This window comes from Carcharhinus amblyrhynchos, chromosome 17 (genome assembly GCF_965287045.1).
Source record: "Carcharhinus amblyrhynchos chromosome 17, sCarAmb.v2.hapA, whole genome shotgun sequence".
Lineage (NCBI taxonomy): Eukaryota > Metazoa > Chordata > Chondrichthyes > Carcharhiniformes > Carcharhinidae > Carcharhinus > Carcharhinus amblyrhynchos.
In genome coordinates this window covers 16,172,944-16,197,075 of record NC_137340.1, presented here as the reverse complement: position 1 = coordinate 16,197,075, position 24,132 = coordinate 16,172,944, and the positions used below count along the sequence as shown (strand labels likewise).

Below are 24,132 nucleotides of genomic sequence, written 5' to 3'. Positions count from 1 at the left end.
CATTTAAAAAAATCCAGCCTGGAACAGTAAATCAATTCCCCATATACTGGGCAAAATTTCTTCCAACATGCAGATCGCTGTCTAAAATCACCTTGCTCATCCACTGCGCGATTGACATCGTATTCCCACACGTCCAGCCAATTCCAGCCAGGTGGACACTCAATCTCCTCTTTTGAGGAACTCTTTTCACCGTTCTGCGACAGGGAAAATAAAAGCAAACTTTAGGGAATTGTTGACATACGAGGCTGAGAAACTTTAAGCTGCATTGTCACAAACCCTACAGCCACAAAAATGTACTTCAGGTTTACGGTCTAAAAAGGTCTTGGAGGTAAGCAAACCAAATGAGAGCACAGCCTGGACTGCAGGAATTGTATCAGAGTAACATACCCAATGCTTGTTAACTTGGTATTAAATTTCAGTTTACAAGTGACCAAACTACAGAAAGCAGTGAGAATAAAAGTCACCAGGTGTGTCATTTGTATACTGTGAAAATATTTTGAATGAATAAAAAAAGTGTTCCATGATACATCTATTCTAGCATTTGTATTGTTAGCATAAACATTGCTTCTCAGTCAGTAACACCCAAGATTGGTGCAGTCCTTTGTAAATATCAAGTGTGTAGGTATATTCATAGTCTGCTAAAAACCGAGTGCGATAGCTACATTTGACTGAAAAAGCAGAGAACTCAAGGGGCCAAATTATTAAACTACACATATATAGTCTGTTCTCACTGAACTATATAGAGGTTGAGAGGAGGCTTGATTAGAGGTTTAAAAGATTAAGAAGAGTGGATAATCAGATGCTTATTCCCAGGTAGAAAATTCAAATACTAGGGGATATAGATTTAAGGTGCGCGAGGAAAGATTTAGGGGAGATGTGCGAGGCAAGCTTTTTTTTAAAAAACAAAGGGTGATGAACATCTGGAATGCCTTGCCTGGAGTGGTGGTGGGGAGGGAGGTACAATAGCAGCATTTAAATGATTACATGAATAGGATGGGTTTCTATATGTAGCTGTGTGGGAGCTTGCAGAGTGCACATTAACTACTGTGTTTCTTTTGTTACAATAGTGGCTACACTTCAAAAAGTACTTCATCGGTAGTCAAGTGCCATGAGAAGTCTGGTCATCGTGGAAGGTGCCATATAAATACAAATCTGAGACACCTTGGAAATTTGGCTTTCCCACGTATATAGCAATAGATGGAGACCACACCATCACCGAGAAACAACTCAAAAATCACACTCCTGATTGATGGCTTTCCCTCAAATCGTACCATCAGTTCCACACAAGACTGCACAGTAACAATGCTGACATGGCAAATATTACAGATACGCACCAGATCAGTGTAGGGTTCTTGTGCCACTTTCCATTCAGCCCCTGGGTAGCGAGTGTTATTTTCATAAACCTCATCGATAAACTCAGTGTGACCAGCATCAGCTTCTGTTAGCAAGCTTTGAACAGAAATAAAAATGGGCCAAGTTACATTTCATATTATACACAGAACGTACACCATACCTCTCACCTCAACTCTCTGCTTCAGTTAGTTTAATGGGCTGGCCCACCACACCCAGTCCATAACTGAAGTAAAAGTATGCACTGACCCAATGGGGTAAAATTGGTATCATTCCTCTCGGAGGACAGTCCAGTCAGACCAAGGAAAGTTGGGAAAGGTTTGATTAGTCAAGGACTAGTGCTGGACAGAGGTTCTGAATTTGCTAGAGTTCTAAGTTCCAAAAGATACAGGCTGGATTCTCCACCCACAGCCAGGATTCTCCAGTCACACCAGTGAACAGAAATTTGGCAGACGCCAAATTCTCCATTCTCCCTGGCAGTGATAGCATGGTGCATAAAATTTGAGAATTCTGGCCAGTTTAAAAGAAACTGGATCTTGCCCAAGTTAAAATGTTTCAAATTTCAACAAAGTCAATTCAGTTCTGCACAAGTTCAGCAAGTGCAAAGAATTCACAGGGCAAATGAATTAGAAATTGGAGAAAGAGGCCTGAAATTTCCACTCAAAGTTGGACAGTCAGCCTCTGGCTAGCTCAGGTTGGAATTTTCCACAGCTCTTCAGAGCTGGAGAAGTGAGTCCAACAAAATCTATTCAAAACCCAGTCAGGCTTTTCAAAGCAGCAATCTCGGTACATTATTCGACCTGCTGTTTGTACAATCCATTTGGAGTTGAAACTTTCCATTTTCAATCTACACAGGGATAAATTCACTCCAATTTTGATAAAGACAGATGGCCAGGATCATTGCGTTTGGTTTTAATCAGGAATGGTCAAACAGTGCAGAGGTACTTTTAAATATTGAAAAGTTTATTTCAAAATCAGCACAAGACTTCTTAAATTCTTCTGCATCAACATTAAATGAGAAGGATGCCAAATCTAATTCTTAACATTAAAGCCACGCATATTCTGTCCAGCACTAATTCCAATCAGCCCATTCCTCACCATAATCCACTGAATACAAAACCTTCATTTTACAAATCTTACCAACTTCCTCCAGCATTCTGTTTGTCTGCTCTCCCCATTGTTCAATCACAGAACTGCCTCCCATCTCAGCCTGGTTGCGAACAGCTTAAAAAGGTTTTAAGGGACTTCCAAACTCACTTCCTCAAAAAGCCTCCTCAGAATCTTGGCGCCACAGTGGTTAGCACTGCTATGCCTCAGCGCCAGGGACCAGGGTTTGATTCCTGGCTTGGGTCACTGTCTGTGTGGAGTTTGCACATTCTCCTGTTTGCATGGGTTTCTTCTGGGTGCTCCGGTTTCCTCCCACAGTCCAATGATGTGCAGGTTAGATGGATTGGCCACACTAAATTGCTGCCTAATGTCAGGGGGGACTAAGTAGGGTAAATGCATGGGGTAATGGGACTCGGGACCACATGGGATTGTGGTCGGTACAGGCTCAAATGGGCTGAAAGATCTCATTCTGCACTGTAGGATTCTATCTTTCTCTCCAACTATCATCATCAAGTCAGCTGCTATTATCTCCCTATGCATTTCTCCATCAATTCATCTTGGTATAGTGTTATCGTGGAGAAGGTGGAAGAATGACACCAAGTGAATTGCCTATTTGGAGACCCAGTGCAGACAGTGGGCTGAATGGCCACCTTGCATGCTGTTAAAAAAAATCTGATAAAAACTTGTATTTGAGAGATTAACGCCAAGCTGAATCACAAACACCAAAGCTGTTATTGCACAGTATCTAGTGGGGTTTTGCTGCCACCAGCCGACACTGAGCTGGCATGGACAGAATGGTTTCAAGTTACAATTTATCCCCGCAAGTGTTATTGCTCACAGTAAAAATAGAGGATTAAAAGATGGTCAGCAGATGCCTCCTTCTGGCCAGAAGAGGTAGTGCAGCAACAAGAGAAAATGTCCCATAAACCAGGTGATGAGTACTTGGCCAAACTTTGGGGGGGGGAGATTTAACAAACAACCTGCTTTTGTTCATGTTGGAGGGGGTGGGGTGGGGGGGGGGGGGGGGAAGAAGAAAGAGGATTTAGTGGAAGATTAAGCAGAGCAAATATCAGAGTACATAACTGGCTGATGATGCACAAGAAAATAAATCTCAACAGTTTCTGCTCAGCAAGTTTTTTTTCCCCCCAGTTTAGACCCACACGCGAAGCGAGGAAGTTATTGAAGGCAATAAGTATTTGGATAAAAACGCTTCAGACCCTTTCTCGGGATCGACGAACCAGTCGCCTTCCCACTCCCAGCCTCGTGGGGGCATGAAGCTTTCCTTCTTCAGCTTGATTTTCCCCGTTACATCAGAAAACTTGTGGCGACCCACAAGTCCACTCGTGCCCCATTTGCCCAGCAACTGAGCTTGGTTTTCATACTGCATAAAAAGATAAATTAACAGGCAGGTAAAGCAGATGAGACATGATTAAATGCTTCATTTGGAGATAATTATCCCCCCAAATATAAATTTAAATATAGTGGATTGTGAGGAGGGTAATTAGCCCTTGACTGGGAGAAAAGTTGCACAGGCCATTTTGAAAATAGAACAGCACAGTGTCTGGTTAAGCACAAAACTTAAATAAAATGCATCAAATAATTTGAAATGCCCATTTGGCCTGGTACACAGCCAATAGAATGTGGTTTCTGACCAAGCTAAAAAATTATGTTGAGCTGGCTGTTCCAGGCTTCAGACAACAGGGCACCTCATTTAAAAGCAGCACAAGTACCATTGTTTTTTTTTTTAAAAGTTTATTCCAATCCAATCAAGTCAAATTAAACCCAATTCAGAGTCCCAACAAGTTGGGACATTCCCGATCCAAGCTGACAAGACAGGGCTCTCACCTCTTGTCTTGGGCTTGATCTACATGATCCAAGCTGACTGGAGTAGGTGTAGCTCCTCCTCCAGGGCTTGATCTTATTTGCATCTTAGCCAAATGGCCGAGATGCCATTGTTAAGTTTAATGTTTGTTTGTGTCACATGTAGGCTTACATTAACACTGCAATGAAGTTTTTGTGAAAATCCCCTAGTCGCCACACTCCAGCCTCTACTCAGGTACACTGAGGGAGAATTTAGCATGACCAATGCATCTAACCATCAGACTGGAAGACAACTGGAGCGTCTGTGGGTGGTATGGTGGCAGTGATTAGTGCTGCTGCCTCTCAGCGCCAGGGACCCAGGTTCAATTTCAGCCTCTGTGCAAACTCCAGTGACCATTCTCCCAGTATCTGCATGGGTTTCCCAGTCAGTACAGGCTTGATGGGCTGAATGGCCTGCTTCTGCTTTGGTTTTCTCCTGCAGTCCAAAGGTGTGCATGTTAGGTGGATTGGCCATGCTAAATTGCTCCTTAGTGTCAGGGGGATTTGCAGAGTGAATACATTGGGTTATGGGGATAGGATTCTTGTTGGTGCAGGCACGGTGGGCTGAATGGCCTCTTTCTGCACTATAGGGATTGTATGAAACCCATGCAGTGATGCTAACCACTGTGCTGCCCACGTTAAACACAATTTCTGCATCCCCTGGTCTCACTGAAAATGACAATTAAAGCAAAATACTGGAGGTTGCTGGAAACTGAAGCAGAAAAAAGATGCTGGAAGATTGATAGGTCTGGCAGCATCTTGGGGAGAGAATCGAGCCAATGTTTTGAGTTTAGATGACTCCTCGCCAGAGCTAAGAGTAAAGAGAAACAGCAGAGATTTATACTAAAGGGGAAGGTGGGGGAAATGTTGGGAAACATAGGGTAAATGAGGATACAGAAGGTGCTAAAAAGTATCCATTAAGCAATCAGAATGTGTTAATTACAGAATAGAGATACAGACTGCCTGAGCAATGTGACATGGTCACCCCAAACCTGGAAGCAGGGGTGGCAAGAATGGCGGTGGAAAAATGGAGGAGAGAAAGAAGGATGATTTAAAAAAAAAATGAATGAAAGAAACACAAATGAACTAAAATAAATGGAAGTGGGGTGAAGGGGGGGGAGAGAGAGTTGATGCTCTGAAGTTGTTGAACTCAAATGTTCAGTCCAGAAGGCTGTAAAATGCCCATTCGGAAGATGAGGTACGTTCCTCCAGTTTATGTTGTGGTTCACTCATATTACAAAAGGCCAAGGGCAGATGTGTGGACAGGAGAGCAGGGTGGTGTACTGTAGTGACAAGCGACAGGAAGGACTGGGTCCTGCATGCAGATTGACTGAAGGTGTTCAGCAAGGTGGTCTCTCTGATGTAGGGTGGACTGCATTGGGAGCAGCAAATGCAATAGACCAGACCGAAGGAAGTGCATGTGAAGCACTGCTCCAACTGAAAGGGGTGTTTGGGGAGCGAGAGGGGAAGTGGTAAAGGGGCACCTTCTACAATTGCATGGGAAGATGCCATGGACAGGGGTGAGGTTTTTGGTTGGGATGGAGGAGTGGACTGGCACGTCCCGGAGAGAGAACGGTCCCTGCAGAATACTGACATGAAAAAACGGTGACAGGATCAATCCAAGTCAGCACGGATTCACTAAAGAGAAATCATGCTCGACAAATCTTAAGCAATATTTTGAGAATGCGACCAGTATAGTGGATAATGGTGAACCAACGTTGTGTATCTGGACTTTAAAAGCTTTTGACAAGGTCCCAAGAGGAGATTAGTGAACAAAATTAAAGGTATTTGGGGTAGTGTGTTATTAGGAGGATTGGTTAGCAGTTAGGAAGTAGAGTGGGGAATAAACAGGTCCTTTCCAGAGTGGCAGGTGATGACTACTGGGATACTGCAGGGCTCAATGCTGGGACCCCAACTATTAACAATATACATTAATGATTTGGACAAAGGAATTGAATGCAATACCTCCAAATTTGCAGATGACATTAAGCTGGGTGGCAGTGTGTGCTGTGAGGAGGATGTTAAGAGGCTGAAGGGTGACTTGGGCAAGCTGGCTGAGTGGGCAAATACAATATCACGTGGATAAATGAGGGGCTATCCACTGATGGCAAAAAACAGGAAGGACAATTCTCTGAATGGTGCAGTTTAGGAAAAGGGGAAGTACAATACAACCTGGGTGTCATGGTGGAACAGTCGCTGAAGGTTGGCATGCAGGTACAGCAGGAGGCAAGGAAAGTTAACAGCATGCTGGCCTTCATAGGAAGGGGATTTGAGTATAGTAGGAGGGATGTCTTGCTGCAGATGAGGCCACACCTTGAGTGGCGTGTGCAGTTTTGGTCTCTTCATCTGAGAAAACATTCTTGCTATTCAGGGAGTCTAACAAAAGTTCACCAGACTGATTCCTGGAATGGCAGGATTGATACAAGAGGAAAGACTGGTTTGACTGAGCTTGTACTCACTGGAATTAAAAACAAGAAAAAAAGAGGATCTCTCAAATTCCTGATGGGATTAGACAGACTAATGAAGAAATGTTCCCACATGTTAGGAAGTTTAGAACCAGGGGTTACCACCCAAGAATAAGGGATAAGCCATTGGAGGGTAGGAGAAACTATGAAGCTGGGCTTGCGCTTAATATAAAAAAGGATAGCAACAGTTTTTATAAATATATAAAAAGGAAGAGGCTGGCTAGGGTGAATGTTGGTCCTTTAGAGGATGAGAAAGGGGACCTAGTGGTAGGGGATGGGGATATGGCTAAGGTATTGAACAACTTTTTTGTTTGTCTTCACGGAGGAGGACGTGAATAATTTGCCGGGTGTTAACGATGGAAAGGTGGTAGGACTGGAGGGTCTTAATGACATTACTGTTACTAGAGAGGTGGTGCTCGACAGACTGGAGGGGCTGATTGTGGACAAGTCCCCAGGACCGGATGGAATGCATCCGAGGGTTCTGAAAGAAATGGCGGAGGTGATAGTGGATGCCTTGGTGGTTATTTTCCAGACGTCGCGGGACTCAGGGGAAGTGCCGGAAGATTGGAAAACGGCTAATGTTACGCCGTTGTTTAAGAACTCTCCATTCACCTGATGGAGGGAAAGCTCAAAAGCTTGAGTTTACTATCAAATAAATCGGTTGGACTTAAACCTGGTGTGGTCAGACTTTTTACTGCTTTTACATTGATTGACCCAGGCTCCATCAAGTGGTAGACATCAGTCACTACAGCTACCAGTTGAAGTCACAGAATGACTTGCACTGATCAACTTCTGCCATTTGATGTCGCCATATTGACATACTGGGTGGGAGCTTAGTACTGGCAAAGCCAGAAGCAGGGTTTTTTTTGGGGGGGGGGGGGGGGGGGGGGGAGCAGGGGGGCAGCAGAGAGTGAGAACAACTGAATTGGGATCCTTGGGGTGTGGGAGGTGGGGCCCTGGGGCAGAACAAGAATTGGATGAAGAAGATTAACTGAGGGGGAGTGTTGGTTCAGATTAACTGAATAAAATAGATTTTAAAAACTAAAGGAGATAAAAAAAACAGTGCGAAACACTTCAAGGAATGATTCAAAATGTTCAAAAGCACATTCCATTACAAACCAAAACTCAGCAAAAGGAAGATCCATCCATTACTCACCCAGGAAGACGAGGATCATTTAGATTAAAAAAAAGGGGATTTATAAATGTTGCCAAAAACAGTAGCAAGTCTGAAGATCAGGAGTGATTTAGAAACCACAGAGCTATAGAAAGTTGATTTTAAAAAAGTGGGTGGGGAAGTGCATAAACAAGAGTCAACTAAACAGTAATGTAAGATTGTAATAGCTGTAACTATATAAAAAGAAAAAAGGCAAAAGTAACATTGGTTCCTTAGAAGCGGAGACAGGAGAAATGATGGCAAATGACGAGTTGGCAGAGACATTGAACAAGTATTGTGTGTCTGTTTTCACAGTAGCAGATAAGAATTTGATACCAGAAACAAACAGTAACATAGGACTTCAAATAATTAAAAAAAAATCAGATAACATATTGGACAAATGCAGGAGGATCAAAATGTGTCAAACATCCAGGACCTGATAGCCTACACTCCAGGTTCAGAGATAGCTGTGGAGATAATGGTTGTGGCAATGATTTTCTAAAACTTGTTAGATTCAGGAACAGACCCATTGAATCAGAAGTTGGCAAATATATCTTTCAAAAAGAGGGAGAGAAAACAATGAGCTACAAGCCAGTTAGCCCATCTTCAACCGTTCTGACAATGGTGAAATTTATTAAGGAGTCTGAGCATTGCACTTCGGTAAAACCATGATGACTTTGTTCTAATTGTACTGTTGTTTTCCAAAGGGAAATCCTGTTTTGATGGATCTGAGTGCACTTTTAGATTATGCAGTTAGTAAGGTGGATCGGGGTACACAGGCCAGACCAGATAAGGATGACAATTTTCTTTCCCAAAGAGGACATTAGTGAAGCAGATGGGTCTTTTGTTATAACAATGGTACCATGGTCATCATTCCAAATTTTTTATTCCAAGTTTTACCATGTGCTGTGATGGGATGATTGCCAGAATGTCATCCCAGGTCTCTAGATTACTAGTCCAGTGACAACATCACTATGCTACCTCCTCCCTAATTGAGGCAGAAAACTTCGTCACCTTGCATGTGAAGTTCTGGAATCTTACCCAATAATAAGCAAAGTCACATGCCACATATGTACAGTTGAGACAAGATTTACATAAACAAGACTTTGCATAAACAGTATCCAGTCTCTGTATCAGTGTTGACTCACTAAAAATTACAAACATTTGCTTACCAATTCAGAAAATACACTGAAGGTTCCTTCTGAAAAACTGTTGAATTTGCTCTCCACAGCAGAAAGGCCAAGCCAAAAGCGGACACGTAACTGAATCGGAATCTTGGAATTTTTGTTCGCACCTCCCACATACTGGAAGAATGAATGGAAGGGAGATTTAGACTGTCTGAATGTTCCCAGTGAAACCTCACACATTCTGAATCACCAACATCTCACATTGCCAATCAACCATAACGATCTTCAAAATTCCTCAGTAGCCAAGACAGCCACAACCTACACCAATCAGGTTTGAAATTTGCAGATAGAATCCCTTAACTTGGGCAAGGGGTGAGGAAAGATAGGGAACTAGAAAGAAACGTAAAATGGACAGTGTTTCTGCTAACAGGATTCATTCAGTGACTTTCACTGGGACGTTTTCTACACATTGCCACCAGGTCAATCCAGTTGCTCAACATCAATGTCCCCCACTGTCAGGTAACCTGCAGACATTCCTTATTTAAAGCAGTCACTTGGTTCAGAGACTGTCAGACATCTGTGGAATGGAACTGGACCCAGCATTAAATCACTCATCCGGATTTTCCATCAAGTTTTCCCAATTTCCAAAAGAGAATTTTAGCAGGAGATTGGTGGAAACTCTGGAAAAAGAGCGTAAATAATTGAAGTAAAAACAAATCAGGACAAGGAAGCAAGAGAACTTCACAGGAATTCCAATCCAGTCTCCAAGTGGAAAACTGCAAGGGGAGTATAATTTGGAAAGACCTACACAAATGCTGTTGGACTATTTTGACCTCAATAGCCCAAAAATGATGTTGCTTTTAATATCATAAGCCCTACACCGTGCAAAAAGAGGCCATTTGGCCCATTGTTTCTGCATCAATCACAATCCCATCCAGGCTCTACCCCCATATATATTTACCTGCTCATCCCTCTAATCCACACATCTCAGAACTCCAAGAGGCAATTTCTTAATCATGGCCAATCAACCTAACCTGCACGTCTTTGGACTGTGGATGAAAACTGGAGCACCTGGAGGAAACCCATACAAAAACCAAGGAGAATGTGCAAACTCCACACAGACAGTGACCCAAGCCAGGAGTTGAACCCAGGTCCCTGGAGCTGCAAAGCAACGGTGCTAACCACTGTGCTATCATGTTGCTTATAATAGGTCAATCACTCAAAATGGTAAATAACCAAGACATTTGGCTTCTGACAATTTTCTTCAGAATCATTTTGTATCACAACAGAAACAGATACAATGTGTTACTTCAGTATCCAACTGTTGAAACTGATGTGGTTGCTAACACAAGTAATTTGAATTCATTTCTTAAAGCCAAATTAACTAGCAGCAGCTACCAAAGTTCAAATACAGCTGTGGAGGTTCAACATATGTACAGTAAAGGATACAAGAGGAACAGGGTCAGACAGCAAATAAAACATTAACCCAGGCACTAACACAAGGCAAGGACATAAGTCGTCTTAACACCAGGTTAAAATCCAACACAAATGGTAGCATGAATTGTCAGAGCACTGCTCCTTCATCAGGTGAGCAAGATCACGTGTCACATATGCCTCACCTGATGGAGCAGCGCTCCAAAAGCTTGTGCTACCAAATAAACCCGATTGGATTTTAACCTGGTGTTGAGAGACTTCCTACCATCCCTACCGCAGTCCAATGCGGGCTTCTCCACAACACAAGGAGAATGTTGTGTGTCTATTATTACAATATGTATAAAAAACAACAGGAATATACACAACCCAGTGTGACGATTTGTAAAAGGCTTCGCAAAACAAAGAACCCAAATCAAAAACCATTTTTAAGAGTATGAGCTCTCATTAATACCACATACTCAACTTTACCTTCAAAAATATGGTTCGTGTCTTTCCACAGTACATTCCGCAGGCTTCTTCACTGGTAGTGGAGTACAGCACTTCATGAGCTGGGAGTCGTGCGTATGCAACTCGTTTCTCATCACAAATCATCCAGATGATCACATCAGGCATGCTATTCTGTGGCTGTGTGCACAATAACAAAGTTTTACCATTCTAACAGGTTCTTTCCCACTAACTGAACCACATGTATTCTGATTATAAGTCAGGAAGTTCAGGCATTCCCTGCTGACATTACAAGACAAACATACTTCATAGATGCTGATCAAAGGGCCAAATTCAAAGCCCAGCCCATGCTGTTGTCAGTTGGGAGTGTGATTAGAGGCTCTACTATTGTCCAGAGTTACGTGTATTAAGGGGAGGACACAACCAGCCAAGTCAAAGACTGCACGGTGATGCAGTGGATAGCACTGCTGCCTCTCAGGACCAGAGGCCCAGGTTCGATTCCTGGCTTGGATCACTGTCTGTGCAAAGTCTGCATGTTTCCTCCAGGAGCTCCAGTTTCCTCCTAGTCCAATGATGTGCGGGTTAGGTTGATTGGCCATGGTAAATTGCCCCCTAGTGTCAGGGTAAATGCACGAGGTTACGGGAATAGGGTCTGGGTGGGATTGTTCTTGGCGCAAGCTCATTGGGCAGAATGATCTTCTTCTGCACGGCAGGGATTCGATGATATGGATGCTAGACATAGGGGCAACATAATGACACAGTAGTTTGCACTGTTGCCTCTCAGCACCAGGGACCAAGATTCAACTCCAGCCTTGGGTGACTGTATGGGTTTTGCACATTCTCTCCATGTCTGTGTGGGTTTCCTCCCACAGTCCAAAGAAAATGTGCAAGTTAGGTTGATTGGCCATGCTAAACTGCCCCCTTGTGTTAGGTGACTAGCAGGGCGAATGCATGGAGTTACAGGGATAGGGCCTGAGTGGGATTATCGTCCCACCGAACTGGAAAGGGCGCCCGGACTAGGCAGACGGACGGGCCGGAAGCGCTGCCGCCCGGAGCAGACAGGCGGATGGACCGGAAGTACTGTGGCCGACAATAATGGAGCCTCAGAGCGGAGAGAGGGAGAGCGGGACTGCGAAGCGTACACACTCAGATGATGATGAGGAGGAAGAAGAGGAGGAATACATTCCATATGTTCCTGTTAAGCAGAGGAAGCAACAGCTGATGGAGAAGCTGGTGCGGATACGCAGGAAAGTCGCCTTGGAAGATGATCAAGACAGTGACATTGACCTCAGAGAGGATGATGGAGATGGCCCACTTGGGCCACGGTCCAATATCAGCCTGCTAGACCAACACCAGCAGCTGAAGGAGAAGGCAGAAGCGCGTAAAGAATCTGCTAAAGAGAAACGTCTGAAAGAAGAGGAGAAGATTTTGGAAAGTGTTGCTGAAGGCAGAGCTCTAATGTCTGTGAAGGAGATGGCAAAGGGCATAACCTATGATGACCCAATCAAAACCAGTTGGCACCCACCCCGATATATACGCAACATGCCTGAAGCTCGCAATGAGCGTGTGCGGAAGAAATACCACATTCTCGTGGAGGGAGAGGGTTTGCCATGTCCTGTAAAACATTTCAAGGAAATGAAGTTTCCAGCAGCCATTTTGAAAGGCTTGAAGAAGAAGGGGATATTGCATCCAACACCCATTCAGATCCAGGGAATTCCAACCGTTTTGGCCGGCAGGGATATGATCGGGATTGCATTCACTGGCTCTGGCAAGACATTGGTATTCACTTTGCCAATGATCATGTTCTGTCAGGAGCAGGAGAAAAGGCTCCCATTTTCTAAAAGAGAAGGTCCCTATGGCCTCATCATCTGCCCATCTAGAGAATTAGCAAGGCAGACCCATGGGATTATTGATTATTATTGCCGGCTGCTAGAAGAGGATGGCTTTCCCCAGCTTCGCTGTGCACTCTGCATTGGTGGCATGTCCATCAAGGAGCAAATGGAGGTTGTCAAACGAGGTGTGCACATGATGGTCGCCACTCCTGGTCGTTTGATGGATCTTCTGCAGAAAAAGATGGTTGGTTTGGACATCTGTCGGTATCTGGCATTGGATGAAGCAGACAGGATGATTGACATGGGTTTTGAGGAGGATATTCGCACCATCTTCTCCTATTTTAAGGGCCAACGTCAAACTCTGCTTTTCAGTGCCACCATGCCAAAAAAGATTCAGAACTTTGCCAAGAGTGCCCTCGTGAAGCCCATCACCATCAATGTGGGCCGGGCAGGAGCTGCCAGCTTAGATGTGATCCAGGAGGTGGAATACGTGAAGGAAGAAGCTAAGATGGTTTATTTGCTGGAATGTCTGCAGAAGACTCCACCTCCGGTGTTAATATTTGCAGAGAAGAAAGCTGATGTGGATGCCATCCATGAATACCTGCTCTTGAAGGGTGTGGAGGCTGTTGCCATACATGGTGGGAAAGACCAGGAAGAACGGACCAAAGCCATTGAGGCTTTCCGAGAGGGAAACAAAGATGTACTTGTGGCAACTGATGTAGCGTCAAAAGGCTTGGACTTCCCAAATATTCAGCATGTTATTAACTATGATATGCCTGAGGAGATTGAGAATTACGTTCACAGAATTGGACGTACTGGTCGATCAGGGAAAACAGGGATAGCCACAACATTCATCAACAAAGCTTGTGATGAATCGGTGTTGATGGATCTGAAGGCTCTGTTACTGGAAGCTAAGCAGAAAGTCCCACCTGTTCTACAGGTCCTTCAGACAGGAGATGAGACTATGCTAGATATTGGAGGTGAAAGAGGCTGCACCTTTTGTGGTGGTTTGGGCCATCGTATCACAGACTGTCCGAAACTGGAGGCCATGCAGACGAAGCAGGTCAGCAACATTGGGCGCAAGGACTATCTGGCTCACAGCTCAATGGACTTCTAACCTGATACATCTCCAGTGCAACCAGCAGCTCTGGGAACAAATCTATGTGGCACAGAGAGAGAGAAAAAGCAGGTGTGTGATTCTGTGATCAGCTCCACACATTTCCCAATGTTCATGTTTTCTTGGCCAGTGGAAAGCAGTTACCTGCGATTTTAAAGGCAACATTTTGTTGTTGCAGAACATGTCAATTTGTTGAACAGCTTGCTGCCTTCTTTGGATGTTAAGACTCTGATGAATGGCTTTGGTCAACCTGCACCTTAACAATGGACTTCAGTAAATGGGATACATCCTTTCATAATCCTCTAACTTGATGGATGTTCTTGGTTTTGTGATCTTCTATGTGAGACACTCAACTGACCAAGAATGTAACCGTATTTGTTAAAAATAAAGTCTATTATTTCGGAAAAAAAATCGTGCGGTCTCTTGGAGGGAGCAGAGGTTCAGTTGCAGGAAATATCTATTACGAGGGAGGAAGTACTAGGGCTTTTAGGTAGCGTAAGGACGGATAAAGCTCCGGGGCCTGATGGTATTTATCCCAGGCTGCTTAGGGAGGTGAAAGATGAAATTGCTGGGCCTCTGGCGCAAATCTTTGTCTCTTTGGACACAGGTGAGGTCCTAGAGGACTGGAGGGTAGCAAATGTGGTCCCGCTGTTCAAAAAAGGTAGTAGGGATAACCCTGGGAATTATAGACTGGTGAGTTTGACATCGGTGGTAGGGAAATTAATGGAAAAAATACTTAGGGGTAGGATGTATGAGCATTTGGAGCGTTGCAATCTGATTAGGGATACGCAACATGGCTTTGTTAGAGGGAGGTCTTGCCTTATGAATCTGGTGGAATTCTTTGAGGTGACAAAAACGGTTGATGATGGGAGAGCCGTTGATGTCATCTATATGGATTTCAGTAAGGCGTTTGACAAAGTCCCTCATGGTAGGCTGGTAGAAAAGGTTAAGGCGCATGGGATACGAGGTCAGGTAGCTAGGTGGATTGAGAACTGGCTGGGAAATAGGAGACAGAGGGTAGTTATGGAGGGGACCTTGTCGGGCTGGAGGCCAGTGACCAGTGGTGTGCTGCAGGGCTCAGTACTGGGACCTCTCCTCTTTGTAGTATACATAAATGACTTGGAAGAGGGCATAGGTGGTGTGATCAGCAAGTTTGCAGATGACACCAAGATGGCAGGGTTGGCAGGTATGGAACTGGATTGTCAGGTGATACAACAGGATATAGATAGGTTGGTGCATTGGGCAGATAGGTGGCAGATGGAATTTAATCCTGACAAATGTGAGGTGATGCATTTTGGAAGGAATAATGCAGAGAGGAGCTGTGATAAAAGGTAGGCAGATTAGGAGTATAGACATAGAGGGACCTGGGAGTGCAGGTTCACAAATCCATGAAGGTTGCGTCACAAGTGGAGAAGGTTGTTAGGAAGGCTTATGGGATGTTAGCCTTTATAGGAAGGGGCATAGAGTATAAAAGCTGCCGTCTAATGCTTCAGTTGTATAGAACGTTGGTTAGACTGCATTTGGAGTACTGCGTCCAGTTCTGGTCATCTTACTACCGGAAGGACGTGGAGGCTCTGGAAAGGGTGCAGAGGAGGTTTACCAGGATGTTGCCTGGCATGGGGGGGCTGGGTTACAAGGAAAGGTTGGAGAAACTGGGACTATTCTCCTTGGAAAGACGGAGATGGAGAGGGGACATGATAGAGGTATACAAGATACTGAAGGGAATAGATAGAGTTAATAGTGAGAGACTGCTCCCTAGACTGGGTACAAACACGAGAGGTCATGATTTAAGGGTGAGGGGGGGAGAGGTATAATTTGGAAGTGAGAGGAAGGTTCTTTACGCAGAGAGTTGTGGGGGTATGGAACGCGCTACCGAGTAGGATGGTGGAGGCAGGAACGTTGGACTCGTTTAAGGTGCAGTTAGATAGACACGAGTGAAACGAGGATGGAGGGGCTATTAAATAAGGTTAGAACCTCGGGAGACACCGGAAAAGCAGGCTGTAAGATTAATATTTTTGTCTTTTATTCCGCAGGTGGAGGTCCACCTCGTGTCAAACGAGGGGCATGCACACAGTGGGTCGTGCGTGGGCTGCTCTTGGAAGTTCCGGGAGTGGCCTAGTACTTCGTGTCGGTGTGTGTGCTTGATCCTGGACCGGTAGACGGGCGCCGCAACAGCTCAGTGACTAGCACTGCTGGCTGTGCAGATACATGGATTTGGGCCTGCGTCTGTGGGAGTTTGCGCGGGTTTCCTCCGGGCGCTCCGGTTTCCTCCCACACCCCAAAGATGTGCTCTTAGGCTAATTGGTTTTACCAAATTGACACTATTCTCCCCTGAATCTGACTAAGTTAGGGGTTCCATTCGTAGACATGCAGGGTAGAATAGGTGTAGGGTGATGCGGCGGCGTGGGCTCGTTGGGCCGAAGGGCCTGTTTCCCGTGCTGGGTTGTTCTTTGTTTTTATCATTGGTGCAGGCTCGAAGGGCCAAATGGTCTCTTTGTGCACTGTGGAGGATTCTAAGAATGCAGCATGACTACCAGTCAAGAAATGCACTTGTGTTCTTAAGCTCACACATGAAGAGTGACTATTTGCCAAGATATCTAGCTCCCGTGAAACCACATTCAGAAGGGGAAAAAAGTACAATTTTAAAATCGCATGTACTTTTGCTTTCTGGCTTCAATCTTGCATACAGGATATACATTTTTATACAGTATCCAATATATTCACTGCTTCAGATCTCTCGTGTACAGCTACACTACATACTGAATACAAATTACACCACCAGAACAGTGAAGCAGATTCAATCCAGAGTCAGGATTTAACTTGGGGTAAATTGGAACAAGACAAGACTGCTTAGAGGTGGCAGTCCAGTGTTCCGTTGCTTTACTGTTACAATATAAAGAAGTGCATCCCACAATCACAGGTACAGAAAATGTACAGAACAAAAAAAATTAAAAAGCGCAGAGTAAGATCAGAGTTTGCCCATCATGTAGTTCTGTTCTCATTGCAACTGAAGTGAAAAACTGGTGCTGAAAATGGGATTTTGAATCTTTTAATTTCCTGTTTTCAGGTGTTTCATACTGCAATTATTAAAAAAATGCACAGGAATCATGTAAAATAAATCTTTCAAATCCTATAAAATGTTATAACTCTTTCAAACCCTCTATGATCTGATTTATCACTATGCTGATCCAACAACAATCTCCTCCATATTTTGGCCCCTACCAGTCCACTATTTTAAACTCCCTGACCAGTGGTTGCCATGCCTTTCACTGTCGTGTCCTCAAAGTCGAGGAATTCCTTCCCCCTCACCTCCTTTTACGATGCTCCTCAAAGTCTACTCTCATCTTACACAATCACCTGCCCGAGTATCCCTTTATACGACTGTCAGATTTCACCTGATAATGTCAGTCAAGCACCTTGGAATGTTTAAATATGTTAATGTTATATAAATGCAAGTGCTCACTGAATACACGTAGATCAAAGTTTCCGTTAAATGACTCGATTAAGATGCTTATGCCAGATACAAAGATGAAAGAAGAGACATGATTTTAACCCCTAACCTCTTCAGCCAACGATTTAAGTTGTGCTAGCCAGTCCTCAATATCGTCGATGGTGTCTTTTGGATCCTCTGCCTCCAGTCGCAAACGCTTTGCCGACTCTAGAACACTGTCCAGAGTGTTTCTACGAAGCTTTAGGATTTGCAGGTCGAGTTGAGTGACGTTCGGTTTGCCTTCCAGCTTTGGCAGAGGTTGGCTGAAACAAGAGGACAGATTCAAGTGAAGACCTTAAAGCAGTGGAGTCACCAACCCCAAAAATCAAGTTCAGGGCTGGAAATTAATTTAAAAAAGGTAGCAGGAGGGAATCGAGAATCATGTGTTCAGGTGAAATGCAAGGTAACAATCCAACTTCAATAAAAAGGTGCCACCATTGTCACTGGCAGCTGGAGCAAAGAAATCCATTTGTGTTTCATTATGAGCTAACCAGGCAGCACTTGGACTAGACCATTGGTTGCTTATGAAAGAATCCAACAGCTTTCACTGTACTTGGTTTTCTTATGCCAACCTATATCTTGAATATATCTTTCAGTTTGCCATTAAAAAGGTGCTCAAACACAATCTTTGGGTTGCTGCTCCAGTTCTATCCAATTGCTGAAAAGGTGTGGTATATTAAAGTTTTTTGCCTTGCACTCATCAGGACAAAATGTACAAATGCCAAATTTCAAAGGATCACAATAATTTATACTACAGGAGGAAAAAAAAAGGAAAAAGGGGAGGGAGGATGCTGAACAGTCATCAGGTTGAACCTGGTTGGCTAAGATGTTGCCAGAGAGAAACAAATGGAACTATAGATTCCCCCAGTAATTCAATCAAAAGGGCTAGGTGGTGCAGTGCCAAGGACTCAGGTTCAATTCTGGCCTTGGGGCACTGTGCAGAGTCTGCAAACATTCTCCCCATGTCTGCATGGGTTTCCTCTACATGTTCCAGTTTCCTCCCACAGTCCAAAAGATGTGCTGGTTAGACAATTCAGTCATGCTCAATTCTCCCTCAGTGTACCTGAACAAGTGCCCGAGTGTGGCGACCAGGGGATTTTCACAGTAACTTCATTGCGGTGTTAATGTAAGCCTACTTGTGACACTAATAAAACTTAAACAAGGCTTGTTTGCAGAGAATGGGTACCTATGCGTGAATACATGTCACTTCCAGCATGTGTAAAATGAGCCATATAATAATCGACTGACTATTTTAAATTAGCAATTCCGTAGCCTGTTGCTGATAAATCAGCCAGGGTTGATTTGTCAATTAACAACCTATTTGCCTGTAGTATAAATTGTGACCATTTGAAATTTGACATTCTTACCTGTGTCCTGCTGAGCACATGAAAAGTTTTGACAACATTTTAAGCAATTTCAACTTCTGTACTACTAAGCACAGCTTATATATCCAATTGTGCTTGGAACGGATCAGCAACAATGGTAATATATACCTCCAACAGATACAGGAATATTAAAAGGTTTCTATGCAGTCAAATTGTATCAGCCTTTCACCAGGAGACTGCCCAGCCATACACAAATACCTTGTGCAAGAAAAAAATTTTGCAATTTTTATTGGTTTATTCCTTCCATAGGATATGGGTGGGCATCACTGCCCTCCCCTAATCACCCTTGACATGCTAGGCCATTTCAGAGGGCAGTAAGAGTTGCCACATTGCCACCCTTACCTGGTCTGGTCAATATGTGACTCTAGACCCACAGCAGAGTTCTCTTCCTAAAGGATATTAGTGAACTTAACTTGATGATCGTTTCATGGTCTTTATACCAAGGCTAGCTTTCAATTCTAGATTTTATTAGTTGAATTTAAATTCAGCAGCTGCCACAGTGGGCTGGCTTTTTAGATGGTTAGTCCAGTGAAATTACCACTATACCACTGTCTCCCCCTCAAGGTAAGTGCCTTTTTACCTGCAGTCTTCTATGACTTGTTCAATAATTTTCAACCACATTTCAGCCAAGCGCTGCTCACTGATTTTGGCCTGAACAGCAGTCTTCAACTTGGTCAAACTCTTTTCCTGAAAGAAAGAAACACAATGGAATTTGACTTACTCTTTGAGCAAAGCTTCAACAAAAAGCCAGCCTTAAACATCATTGTTTTATGCTGTTTAAGTTGATGAGCTGCCTCCTGATGCTGGTTATTCAGTAGCATTTACTGCTAAAGATACCCTTGAAATTATGGGCAGTTTGTAACTGGATCAGTTTTCAAACAACTGCATGTAAACGCTGAGTTTAAAACTGACTGCAGACGTGAAAGGTGCAGCACTTCACGGCTTGCTGTGCTTTCACCAGGTAGGCCTGCACATTGGTGACTACAGGCCTCCTCTGCTGCTTTGTGCAAAGCCCCCTGAATCATTTCAGCACCTCCTGACCACCACCCAACTGCAAAAAAGAGTTTTCCTATGACACACAGCCTTCCCACTGAGATAAGGGCAGCACAATAGTCAGCAATGCTGCTTTGCAATGCCAGGGACCCGAGTCCAGATTCTGGCCTTTGGTGACTGTGTGGAGTTTGCATGTTCACCCAGTGTCTTCATGAGTTTCCTCCTGGTGTTCCAAAAATCTGCAGGGTAGGCCATGCTAAATTGCTTCCTGGTGTCCAAAGATATGTAGGTGGATGAGCCATGGTATATGCATGGCATTATGGGATAGGGAGGAGGGGGACTGCCTCATCAAGATGCTATTTTGGAGAGTCTGTGCAGATGCAATGGGCTGAATGGCCTCTTTCTGTACTGTAGGGATCCTGGGTGGGATGCTCCAGCCACGCTTGCTCCAAAACTGCAAAATCCCGCTCGAGGTCCATGGACTTGGCATCGACCACCCCTTATAATTCCCATGGTGGGCGGGACAGGAGAATTCTCCCCTGTTTTTTTTCCCTATGTGCTCTACAGCTGTAATTGCAGTTGGCTGCTGAGTTTGGGCACCGTCAACAATACAATGGATATGGAATGCAAAAACTACAACACTGATCAAGTCACCTTCCACTCCAAAGTCATCCTTTCTTCAAATAAGAAAAAAGGTGTCACGCAAACATTGCTGGAAAATGGTGCTCATTGCTACAGGGTCACTTTGCTGTGATCTTCAAGGAAATGAACAGCTTAGCCAGTCAAGATTGAAACAGTGGCGCAGCCTACTGGTGAAAAACTGACAGGTCCAGAAACAGAACCAACACACTCGGTGAAAATGGGATAATCTGTTGCATGGACAGTCACATCTTTGATTTTTTCCATTCATGTGCAGTAGGAGATTACTTTAGCTGCATCAGAGACCCACCAGGAACTTCTTGCTATTTCATTTCATTAAAAAAATTTCACAAAAAAGGCAGGAAGAAAAGGCTAGAAAGACAATGAGAAATCCTTACCAGTCTGTCAACGATTTTACAAATGATGTTTACCACATCCAACCTGTGATGGATATCTTCCCAGTAGGAGGTCAGTGTCACAACAGGCTTGGTGTTGGCCCAGGGTAGAAAATAGTAGTGGTTACCTGTTGGAAATAAGAAATCATAACTTTGATAAGTATACTCATCTGCTGACCGATATTACACCTTCTAAACTATATCTTATAATCTGGAAAGCAGACAATTCAGCCCTCTGCTAGCTAGTCACTCGATTCCTATCTATCTCGCTGCCCTGACTCCTTTCATATTCTTCCTTACTGAATTCTTTGGCTTTAATTTCCACGTCTCCAGATGCACACGATGGCAGCATGTGGCAGTGGTTAGCATTGCTGCCAGGGATCCAGGTTCAATTCCAGCCTCAGGTCATTGTGTGGAGTTTGCACATTCTCACCATGTCTGAGTGGGTTTCCTCCAGGTGCTCCAGTTTTCTCCCACAGACTAAAGAAATGTGGGTTAGGTGGATTGGCCATGATAAATTGCAGCCCCCCCCCCCCCCCCCCAAACAGTGTCAGGGAGATTAGCATGCTAAATGTGGCGTTACAGGGATCGGGCAAAACTCAAAACATTCTACACATTAAATTTGAAGTTTGGAAGGACATAATCTATTAATGCACTTCCTGGCAAAGTTATTTTCCTTTTACACACTTCAAGTGACCAAATGTACAAAATACTAGTGTGGCTATGACATGTAATTGACATCAGAAGGGTTGATTGAGAAGGCAATGCGTCCGAGTTATGGCTTGCAAGGAACACATCTTTGTAAAGGTATACTTGGAGTGGATCAATTTGACGATTTTGCACTAATGTTTTATAGACCTAATGGTCTCAACTGCCAAGGATTCACAAAATAGTGGTGCTCACCATCAAACACTGCTCGGCTGTATTGAGTAGTCGAAGCCAAAGGTCTGCATGTTTTGTCAAACTTGTTGCCGTAATTGCCCATGCTGACTTCAAACTGGACGGCGTCTCCAACCTCTCGTTGCATTGTTCCAGCATAAAAGACAGCAGAAAGACTGTACTTACGCCGGCGCTGGTATTTCTGTAACAGAAACATGATAATTGGGATTAATGTCACACAAGGCCAAGTACGACTCACAATAAATCCCACAAAACATGGAACACAACATACAATCCCACTTTAAAATGCTCATCCATTCAAAAGGGGTTTCTCCAACATGCTTGTCACTGGCTAGTACAGCAATGGGCCAAGAACAGGAAGTTTCAATAGTTTTGTGGCAGGTCTAGCTCCAGCACTCCTGCAGGATGTTTTTGATTTATATACTGGGACAGCATGGTGGTTAGTACTGCTGCTTCTCAGCACCAGGGACCTTGGTTCAATTCCTTGGGTCAATGTGGAGTTTGCACATTGTGTCTGCGTGGGTTCTTCCAGGTGCTCCCATCTCCTCCCACTGTCCAAAAGACACTATTCATGTGCATTGGCCACACCAAATTCTCCCTCCGTGTACAGGCACCAGATCTTCACACTAACTTCATTGCTGTGTTAACGTAAACCTACTTGTGACACTAATAAGCAAACTTAAATCAAATTTCCAAGTTGCCACCACACGAATCAGCTGAAGAGATATGGTGAACCTACACATGCACCCCAAAGGGCAAAACCTCTTGCACAAGGCAGGTGAATTTGTCCTGGAAGATAGTCAAATCATCCTCATGAGTTTTAACTGGTCATAATTTATTATGACGACAGATTAAAGGAACTAAAATAGGGAATGCATTTGGGAATACAATGGGAAGAGCCAACTTAGGAGGATAAATTTAAAATGTGGTGCTAGTGGGAATACAAATGAGAACAAGGTATCCCAATGATTAATGAGTGTTACATTATCCAATGGCAAATCAAATGTTGAAGCATAGCTGTAACAAACACTGCTGCATGACTGACCTGAACCACTAAAACATCGTCACTGGGTATGTCTTCCAACTTCTTCTCTGGATTATCTTCAAGCTTGGTGATTAGCTCAACCAATATTCGGCCACGATATGCACAGCCCTCACCCTAAAAAGACAAATTTCGATGTCACTTGTTTCTTTTCCTTAATAATTTCCAATTCAAAATCTTAAGTTTGGCAGCTGCAGGGGATTGTCCCCTTCCCCAAAAGCTAGTGGTGTTTACTACCAAATAAACTCATTTATTTGGTGTTGAGAGACTTCATACTGTGTTTACCCCAGTCCAACGCTAACATTTCCACATCATGATGAAGGGATGGGAGACCAACTAATCTAACCAACATTAATGAACAGTGATCAAGCACTTTCTGCTCTGACTCAGTTACTGATTTCATTTACAAGCTGAGCTAACCACGCAGCACTTATTCTTGCTTTTTGAATCAGCAACACGCTCACTAGAGTGTTGGTTGGCACCGAGCAGGGACTTCCATCTACCTTTGGAAGGAACTCCCAATGAGTTGTCAGCCAGATTGACCAATAGCTCTTCGATGCTACGAGGTAGTGCTGCAGCGGTGAGAGGTGGTTTTGACTGAAACAAGTCCCGGGACCTTTGAAAAAGCAAGTCCAGGGCAGGAGAATGATTGTGCCACAGCCTTGGCTGACTCTTAGTACATTTGGACATATAGAAACACATAACATCTGTTAACAATGTTACTAACCACTATATAAAGCACCAATGGGGGGGTGGTTTTAAGCTGACATCACCACATTCCTGTAGCTATTCAGTTACTAAAAGAGAGAGTCATGGACCATTACACTTGTCTAGCAGGGCCGCTGGTATCAACACATAGGCAGCAGCTTTTTGAGAAACTGCTGACAGTAAAGACAAGTCACAGATAAGGATGCCCTGAGAAGGGGGGTTCATTGTGAAGGTGTTGGAACAGGTGATAAGATGCTGGATAAACACCTTGGGGTGGTCCAGAGCTGTCCAAGTTGATCTCACAGCACCATCATGCCCAGTTACTAATTTTATTGGACCTATGTGGAATCACTATTATGATTGGAAAGAGATGGACTGAGAAAGTCTATATGGCTCGATGTTCAGTGGAGAAGTGCATGATCATTCCAGTGACCTGCTCTCTACCAATTTAAAGGTTGGAACAGACCCAGTGATTGTTCCAGACTCTTTCATTATCATGAATGAAAGAATAGGGGTGTAGGGAAGTCCTGTGGGAAGAGTTCCCCAGGTGAGGGGCCACACCACTTCATCATCGAGCAAGGGAAAATGCTTAATTGTCACTCACCCTACCCGTACTTGCTCCCACCAGCCCATAAATTGAGATAAGCAGGATAAGGCCTCAGTATGATATTTCATCTGGATTTTGGTGGGC

The 24,132-nt window shown here is 44.0% G+C and overlaps 1 protein-coding gene and 1 pseudogene across 1 annotated transcript in view; one reads left to right on the top strand and one right to left on the bottom strand.

Annotated features, from left to right (window-relative positions):
• Nucleotides 1-24,132, bottom strand: part of LOC145354358 (myoferlin-like) — a 228,648-nt gene that overhangs the window by 125,303 nt on the left and 79,213 nt on the right. The window contains exons 19-28 of the mRNA XM_080205557.1: nucleotides 22,737-22,850; nucleotides 21,695-21,872; nucleotides 20,795-20,919; nucleotides 19,345-19,451; nucleotides 17,450-17,642; nucleotides 10,965-11,120; nucleotides 9,108-9,239; nucleotides 3,675-3,838; nucleotides 1,335-1,449; nucleotides 92-194 (exon numbers count right to left, since the gene is read on the bottom strand). Of these exons, the coding sequence (XP_080061683.1) occupies nucleotides 92-194; nucleotides 1,335-1,449; nucleotides 3,675-3,838; nucleotides 9,108-9,239; nucleotides 10,965-11,120; nucleotides 17,450-17,642; nucleotides 19,345-19,451; nucleotides 20,795-20,919; nucleotides 21,695-21,872; nucleotides 22,737-22,850 (1,387 nt within the window). The remainder of the gene's footprint in view (nucleotides 1-91; nucleotides 195-1,334; nucleotides 1,450-3,674; nucleotides 3,839-9,107; nucleotides 9,240-10,964; nucleotides 11,121-17,449; nucleotides 17,643-19,344; nucleotides 19,452-20,794; nucleotides 20,920-21,694; nucleotides 21,873-22,736; nucleotides 22,851-24,132) is intronic.
• Nucleotides 12,034-14,303, top strand: LOC145354357 (putative ATP-dependent RNA helicase DDX41 pseudogene; annotated as a pseudogene).